At 36.3% G+C, this 8,455-nt stretch overlaps 1 protein-coding gene across 1 annotated transcript; it reads left to right on the top strand.

Annotated features, from left to right (window-relative positions):
- Nucleotides 1–1,117: 1,117 nt before the first annotated feature.
- On the top strand, nt 1,118–2,092 carry LOC114046381 (olfactory receptor 5V1-like). The gene has a single exon (XM_027866688.1). The coding sequence runs from the start codon at nt 1,118–1,120 to the stop codon at nt 2,090–2,092; it is 975 nt and encodes a 324-aa protein (XP_027722489.1).
- Nucleotides 2,093–8,455: the final 6,363 nt, after the last annotated feature.

Here is an 8,455-nt window from a genome sequence, read left to right as displayed (position 1 = left end):
TAGACTTTGTTAGGAGAGGGGATGCCTCTTATTCTAAGAGAAGAGGGATATAGAAAAAAATGAGGGGGGATGCTGAGAACTGTTAAGGAAAGGGAGAGTATAGTTGTCTGAAAGCTGTATCTGATGTCCTCAGTCTTAGTGAAGAGGAGGCAGAATTGCAGAATTTGAGTTAAATGGGACATCTATGCATAATCCATACACAAAAAGAAGCCCCACTATTACACACCTGGGAGACTGTGACTTGCCTGAGGCAACTAGGTGGCCTAATGGGGATAGTGCTTGGCCCAGAGTCAAGTAGACTTGACTTTACCTCAAATTTGAGCTCAGCTGTGTGACTTTGGGGTCACAGAAAGGAGTCAACAGAAAAAGCAGGATGATTGGACTATCTTTTTTTAGTATTTATATCCTCAGTTCTTAGCACAGTGCCTTGCACATAGTAGGCACTTAATAAGTGTTTATTGACTGAATGAATGAATGTCAGACCCACAGAGTCTTTTATAAAATAGTAGTTAGTCCATCACTGAGCTCAGGACAGAGGGATCAGTGAAGCAGCTGAGGGAGAGAAAACTCCAAATCTATGAGTTGAGGATTCCAGTTCAAGCCAAGGTTCCTCCCTTGGGTGGCTGTCCTGTGGTATTCATATGAGTCTCCTGCTCTCAAGGTCTCTCTGAAGAACTTTGGAATCCATTGTGTGACATGGGACTGCTCTTGGGGTGTCTTCATCATGGAAGGCACTGTACTCTGTAAGCAAGGCAGAATTGCAGCAGCTCAAAAGAAATGTGAGATGTGCAAATTTAGAGAATCCACCCCGAATGTTCACACATATTATCTGCACTCAACCTGTGGTAGAGCATTCCGAGCTCGTGTTGGTCTGATCAGCAACAGTCAGACACACATTGATTCTAAAATAGTGATGTCATTTTGGTCCCAAGGACAACAGCCATTCATATGAGTATGTGTTTGTCCGTCTTTGTCCTTCCTGTGCTCTCTCTGTTCTGGGTTAAGTACTTCCCATTGATTCCTGTAGCCAATAGTGTAGTAAAGGGGAGGTAAGATAGAGGAAAGGGTTAACTCTCTCCTCCCCCAAACAATGATATCTTCTATTTTCATTCCAGCTATGAAGGACATTAAAGAAAGGGGAAACCAAACAGTTGTCACTGAATTCATCTTCCTGGGGTTTTCCAACCATCCAGAACTACAGGGATTGTTCTTCCTGATATTTTCGGTTGTATATCTGGTAACTCTTCTGGGGAACCTTCTCATATTAACAGCCATCAGAATCAACCCTGTTCTTCATACTCCTATGTATTATTTCCTCAGCAACTTGTCCTTCCTGGATATCTGCTACACCTCCACCACTGTCCCCATCATGCTGGTGAACTTTTTCAGAGAGAAGAAGACCATTACCTATGAAGGCTGCCTGTCCCAGATCTTCTTCCTTGTTACTTTTGCAGGTTCTGAGGGTGTCCTGTTGGCTGCTATGGCTTATGACAGATTTATAGCCATTTGCTATCCATTACGTTACCCAGTTCTCATGAGCAAGAGGGTCTGTGCCTACTTAGCAGCTGGGTCCTGGTTGTGTGGAGTAGTGAATTCTCTGACACACACAGGGCTCACAGCAACTCTCACTTTGTGTGGTCCTAACCAGATCAGCCATTTTCTCTGTGATATTCCCTTACTCCTGAAGCTTTCTTGCTCAGATACTTCATTCAATGAGTTCACACTCTATGTGTCCAGTGCCACCTTTGGTGTGAGCCCCTGCCTCTTCACTGCTGTGTCCTATATGCTCATTATCTCTGCCATCTTGAAGATCCAGTCTGCTCAAGGGCAACAAAAAGCCTTCTCCACCTGTGCTTCTCACCTCACTGTGGTGGTCATCTTCTTTGGAACTGCCAACTTCAACTATGACCGGCCCAGCTCAGGCTACTCCCTAGATGTGGACATCCTGGTCTCTGTCCTCTTCTGTATTGTTACCCCCATGTTAAATCCTATCATCTACAGCCTGAGAAACAAGGAAGTCAAAGTTGCCTTGAGGAAACTAAGTAAAGGGTATATTTTACCCAGTGACTCCAGTGTTCAAATCAGTTCTTAAACTGGGGTCCATGAACTTGGTTTAAAAATATTTATTAACTATATTTTCAATATAATTGGTTTCCTTAGTGATCCTATGTATTTTATACATTTAAGAACCCCTAGTCTAGGTCAATGTATCTCTTCCTACATAAATGATTCCTATGATGGAAATAACAGAGAAGGTTTGAAGGAGTATAAACCTACAGGGTAACGCAATGTACGTGACTGAGCTTCAATTAGAAGATCCTTGAGAACAAGGACTTGGATTTGTTTTGGTTTTGTCTTTCTTTTGATATCTCCTGCCCTTTGCATAGTGCCTGGCACATTGTAAATGATTAATAAAGAAGCAACTTTAATCTGGATGTATTGGGGGAAAGCAGAGAATCTTCTTGATAATTTGAACTTTCTAAAAATGGAATGGGCTAAATAATTATAATACAGAAAATGTATGTTAAATTCATTTTTAAAAAGTACCAAAGTTGAAGAGGAAAGATCCTTACTAACCAGTGGCTTATAGATGCCTAATACACTGTACTGTGATATTTATGTTTTGTAAAATATATGTCTAAAACATTACATATTTCATACTGTTATAGTTCTACAATATCAAGTCTAATGAGCACCATTTCTGTACTTCTCTTTCATCTGGGAAATTAACATAAGTTGTTAATATGCTTGTAAGCTTTTGACTTCTTACATGACACTTTCAGATGATTTTTATCCTAGTATACATGCAATAAAATATCATTTGAAATATGCCCATGCAATTGCTTTCCTACCATTTGGCAGGCACCATATCATCTATAGAACTAGGGACTCTCCATGAGCCATATACTATCTTATGGCATCAATGATGAGTCAAGACTGACAATAAAGTAATAGGTCAAAACAGAAAAAGCCAGGAACAGGATCCAGGTGAACATAATTGGGTAAGTTGAATAAGGTAGAAAAGGTATGAATGGCCGAATATAAAAGCATTCAGTAGGAACTTACTATGTGTCACACATTTTGCCTAGTCCTGGGGACAAATACAAAAGAAGACACGGTTCCTGCCCTCAAGGAGCTTACATTCTTACAAGGGAAGACAACATTATAGGCAAGCAGTAGCCAGGGAAAGAGAGGTAGAAAGGGATTGGGGTGGGAAATGAGTAGTTATGAATGTGGCAGGCAGATGATAAGATGGCCTGGAGTAGATAGCTGGATGGTTAGATGTCTCTATGAGATATTGAGGTGAAGCATGTCTGGTGTTTAAGGCCGGTAGATATAATAGGCTAAGAGGGCTCGCCTGAACTACAAGTATTATGCTATGAAAGAAAATTAACCAAACACCTCTAATGGAAGAGAGAAAAATTTGATTCCACAGAGATCCCAGAATAACAGTGAAAAACCCCGTAATGGTTCAAAAGAAAAATAAAATGTCTAAAAGAAGGTATTTGGATGGTAACTAGGTTAGAAATAAGCCTTTTGAAATCACAAAGATAACCATAGACAACTTAAAATATGTAATTGAGATTTAGAGGGTAACAGAGGGTTCTGCAAAGGAAAATGAGATTTGCAACTCATAAAAAAATGGAAGTGGAAGAAAATCTGTTAGAAGAGAAGAAAATGAAAACTTTGAAATAATACATGAATTCTATATAAGTCCAAGTGACTGACCTTAAAGATAACATGCACAGAGATACATAATACATTATAGATTTCAAAAGACATTTTAAAAAAAACCCCATAATTATAGTACTGAAGGAAATATTGCACAAAAACTTCCCAGAACTTTTGAATACATATTACAAAATGTTTTTTTGATTGGATGCATTGATTATCATATGAGGAAAACACTACACTTGAAAGCCCAAGGTATGTAGTAATTTAATTTCAGCATTGCAATGTCAAACAACACATTTTGTAAGCAAAGTGAGTCAAGGCCTTTTGATGAAAAAATATCAGATCAAATAGCCCAGGATTACCTCATAGCTATGAGAAATCAGAAAATATATTGGAATAAGATATTCCAAAAAGCCAAGAACCCAAGATTCAACCTAAAATTACATACCCTACAAAAGAGCTCTAATCATCAATTTTAAAATATAGACCCTGAACAACAACAAAAATGAAAATATTAATGTCGAAACAAACAAAAGCAGAGGTAAAGAGAATATTTGACTTACATCCACAGTAAACAAGATAATAAAAAAGTGAACAAATATAATGACCAAGAAAAAACTAAGCAATGAAATAAACTTCATTTACTTTACTATAAGTGAATCTGCATATTTGACAATTAGTCACTTTGGCAGAGGGAGAAAGGAAAATGAGAAATTAGAGCTAAAAATGTACTTACATGGAGTCTAGAGATGAATAGAAAAGGGGCAACAATTTCTTCAGTCTCTCAATAACTATGTGGAATCATGGAAGAGTAGAGTAAAAGTAATAGAAGGGAAAGACTGGAATGCATAGAGAATGTGGGGAGGCAGTATTTTATAAATACATTTCATCTAGGAGGAATAGGCAAAATAGGACACCACCTTCTTTAAGCAAGGATTGTACTTAACAGGATTTTTATCCCGCCCCAGGATTGTGGATGAATAGGTAGAAACTAGCACTAAGCATAAAAAGGGAAACAGAAATTGGGAGATAGATATATACTAGCCTTATGAGAGGTGAATAGTCATGGTAATGAAAGGCAGTAGGGCTGGCATGATTTCTATCATACTTCACTGCCTCTTTCATGAACTGATATTTCTGGGGTGGTGATGTACAGTAGAAGGCCCCACCCAAAAAAGATAAAATTAAGTTAATAAACAAACAAGGGGAAGGTAAAATGTGGGGAGATCTAAATACACTTAACAAAGAAATGGGACAGACAAGGGAGCTCAAATTTGATATGGCAGAGGCTCTACTCATTGGTGACAGAGAATTAAGAAGAACTACAGACACATTCATACACACATAGTGGTGCATTGGAGCCATCTCTAGATGGCTGATGAGAATCAATTTTAAAATTTTCAGTGTGAGCATTTACACCTCAGAAATCACTGGCTCCAAATTAGGGCTTGATTTATTGTTTTGTTGATTATCTAAACCAGGTGCTGGCAAACACTCTCAGGCCAATTCTTTGTTTTGTTTTGTTTTGTTTTGTTTTGTTTTCCAAATGACCCAAGAGCTAAGAATGGTTTTACATTTTTAAATAGTTGGAAAAATCAAAAGAAGACTATTTCATAATACATGAAAATTTTATAAAATTCACATTTCAGTGTTCATAAATGAAGTTTCATTGGAACACAGCCATGCTCATTCATTGATATATTGTCTATAGTAGTATATGTGCTACAAGGGCAGAATTGGATAGTTACACCAGAGATCCCACATGGCCCTCTCCTGATCTCAAACTGCTGCTCACTGCACTACAAATCTGTGATGCCGTTAGACCTTGACAGTATTCCAATCACCATCGCAGGCCATTTTTTCAATTTTACTAGTATAAACTCATCATGTCAAAACAAGAAGGGAAAAATAGTTTTATTATTATTTTTTGAGTTCAGGGCCAAGAAGGACATTTTTCTGATTGAGAACCACCCTCAGCCACTATTATCAGACATTGAATGGTTTTGAAAATTAGCTTTTGCTTCTGAGTTGATGTCAATGAATTAAACATAAAACTACAATGAAAAACAGCACTTATTTGTAAAATTTACACATAGTAAAGTCAATTTGGTGACAACTAATATTGTTTGAATCGTAAGTAATGTCAAACTTCTTTATATATTTCTCATGCTGTTGAAAGTTAAAACAAGAAGTAAGATTTCCACTCCCACACACATTTGCAGCAGATGTATTTTCTAAGCTCAAACTACAGTTCCAGCAGCATTTGGTAGACCTTGATGCAAATACAAAAGAAATTCCCATACATAATTAATCTGTAATGTAATGACATGCTAAGAGGCAAATATCAAAAGAAGAATTTGATAGAGTTCTATAAATGCTTTCCAACTGGTAAATGTACTCAGTTAAAATCATATAATCATGGATGGATATCAGTATTTGACAATGCCTATCTATGTGAAAAGACATTTTAGAGATGAAATACCTAAAATTCCATGACAGATCAGCATTAATAGATGAACATTTATAATCAATTTTGATAAGAGGAAGCACTAACTTTGAACCACAATTAAATGAAATGTTATCCTTCCCCCCTAAAAGAAAAGAATTCCATTTTTCTTATTAGTAAACCTGTATAACAAGAAACTATACTCAATTATCATTTTTATATTTTGAATTTTGTCATTAAAAAATTTATGGAAATTAATTTTCTCCCTTGTTATATAAGTTGTTGTCATTCACTCTTTTTTTAGTTGTGTCTGACTCTTCGTGACCCCATTTGGGGTTTTCTTGGCAAAGAGTGGTTTGCCATTTCTTTCTCCAGCTCATTTTATAGATGAGGAAACTGAGGCAAACAGGGCAAAGTGACTTGCCCAGGGTCACACATCTAGAGTGTCTGAGACCGAATTTGAACTCACAAAGTGCCTGACTCCAGGGCCAGTACTCTAAGCCACTGCACTATCAAGCTGCCTTGTTATACAGAACAAGTACCTCCAGAACAGCCTCAATTTTGCCTCTTGCCCCACAAAGCCTAAAATATTTACAATTTGGCCCTTTAGAGAAAAAATTTGTCCAATCCTGGTCTATCTTCAGAAAATATCAATAATGCCGATTAAACTTTAAAATGTGTGCGCATGCATTTTTCCCGCTGGAAAGTCTACTTGTTAACTTAAACTTTAAACATTGCTTGAGCCCAGGCAGGATGCAGTAGAAGGCTCAGGGAATGAAGTTATCCTCAGACTTAGACCTGGTAACTGCAGGCTAATAACAATGATGATGATGATGATAATTAGAATTTATATATCACTTTAAGGTTTGCAAAGTGTTTTATATCTATTATCTCATTTAAGCCTTGCCCTTGTATTCTCTTTCTCTACATGTGTTTGTGTGTATGTGTATACACACAATGTATTTATATAAACACTATATATAACATATATAAGATATATATATATTCATGTTCCATACATGACACAATACAATTCAGAAAAAGATAGGAATATTGAAGAAGACATAATAAATAAAAACTTCTTGGAACAAAGCACCACGAAAGAACATTACTTAAGCTAAAATGTTGGCTGTGGTGCTGGAATAGGAAGGCAAGATTTCGAATAACATATTTATCTGGCTGAGGAACAGGAAAGGTCAAAGATCTAGGGAAGTACAGACAATGAAAGAGAAATCAATTTAAGTAAATTAAGTAAAGAAATCAAATTAAGTAAATTCAAGGAACTTTGAGGAGGTGGTAATCAAGAGTGAGAGGGAAAGCTTGTGAAAGTGACAAGCATCAAATTACTATAAGCAAAATCAGTCTCGGGGACAAAATATTAACTTGAAAAGAGATAAAAATCAAGACACAAGAAATAAATAGAAGATGTAAATTCAACAATTATAATCATAAATGTACCTGGATTTTAAAATCCAATAAAAAGAAAGAGAATGGGAGAATGGATAAGCAAATGAGGCCCAGCAATTTATTGCAAATAAATAATATATCTAAAAAATAAAGCCAAATGCAGAACGCAAATGGGAGACTGGAACAAAATTTACTATGCATCAGATGATTCCAAAAAAGCAGTAATTGTAATTACATTATGACAAAGCAAAAATAAAAATTGACAATATCAAGAGGGATGAACAAGAAAAATAAACTACTTTTAAAGGTTCCATAGACAATGAAACTATTGTCACCATCAAGGGTATTTGCACAAAATAGTATACAGGATCTAAATTCATAGAAGTGAACAGAACTGCAAACAAACTCTAACAATTGTGCAAGATTTTAATATGTCTTATGGAGCAGGATAAATCTAACAGAAAGAATAGGATAAATTCTAACAGAAAGAAGACTAATGCCATCTCCTGAATGGGAACACTAAAGAAAATACATATTCTCAGCATTACTTGGTACTTTTACAAAAGTAGATAATAGGCACAGAAAAATTATTACTAAATATAAAAAGCAGAAATAGGAAGTACACCCTTTTAGACCATAATGCAATAAAAAGTAATAAATAATACAGGGAACAATGATATCCTGAATGAATGGATCAAAGAACGGGTCATAGAAACAATTAACAACTCTGTTAAAGAGAACCGTAATAATGATACAACATACCATAAGTTTTAGGATGCACATAAAGCAGTTTCTAAAAATACATTAACAAACCTGAAAAAGAGAGGATTAATAAACAGAGCATGGGGGGCAGCTAGGTGGCACAGTGGATAGATCTCTGGCTTTAGAGTCAGGAGGACCTGAGTTCAACCAGCCTCAGACACTTGA

The sequence above is a fragment of the Vombatus ursinus genome, unplaced genomic scaffold (assembly GCF_900497805.2).
Source record: "Vombatus ursinus unplaced genomic scaffold, bare-nosed wombat genome assembly UNPS02014782.1, whole genome shotgun sequence".
NCBI classification, from domain to species: Eukaryota; Metazoa; Chordata; class Mammalia; order Diprotodontia; family Vombatidae; genus Vombatus; species Vombatus ursinus.
The sequence above is the reverse complement of the archived record's forward strand: the minus strand, read 5'-3'. Positions and strand labels throughout refer to the sequence as shown.

Bases quoted from the DNA above. Each gene is read 5' to 3' on its own strand.
- LOC114046381 (XM_027866688.1), top strand. From the start codon at position 1,118: ATGAAGGACATTAAAGAAAGGGGAAACCAAACAGTTGTCACTGAATTC.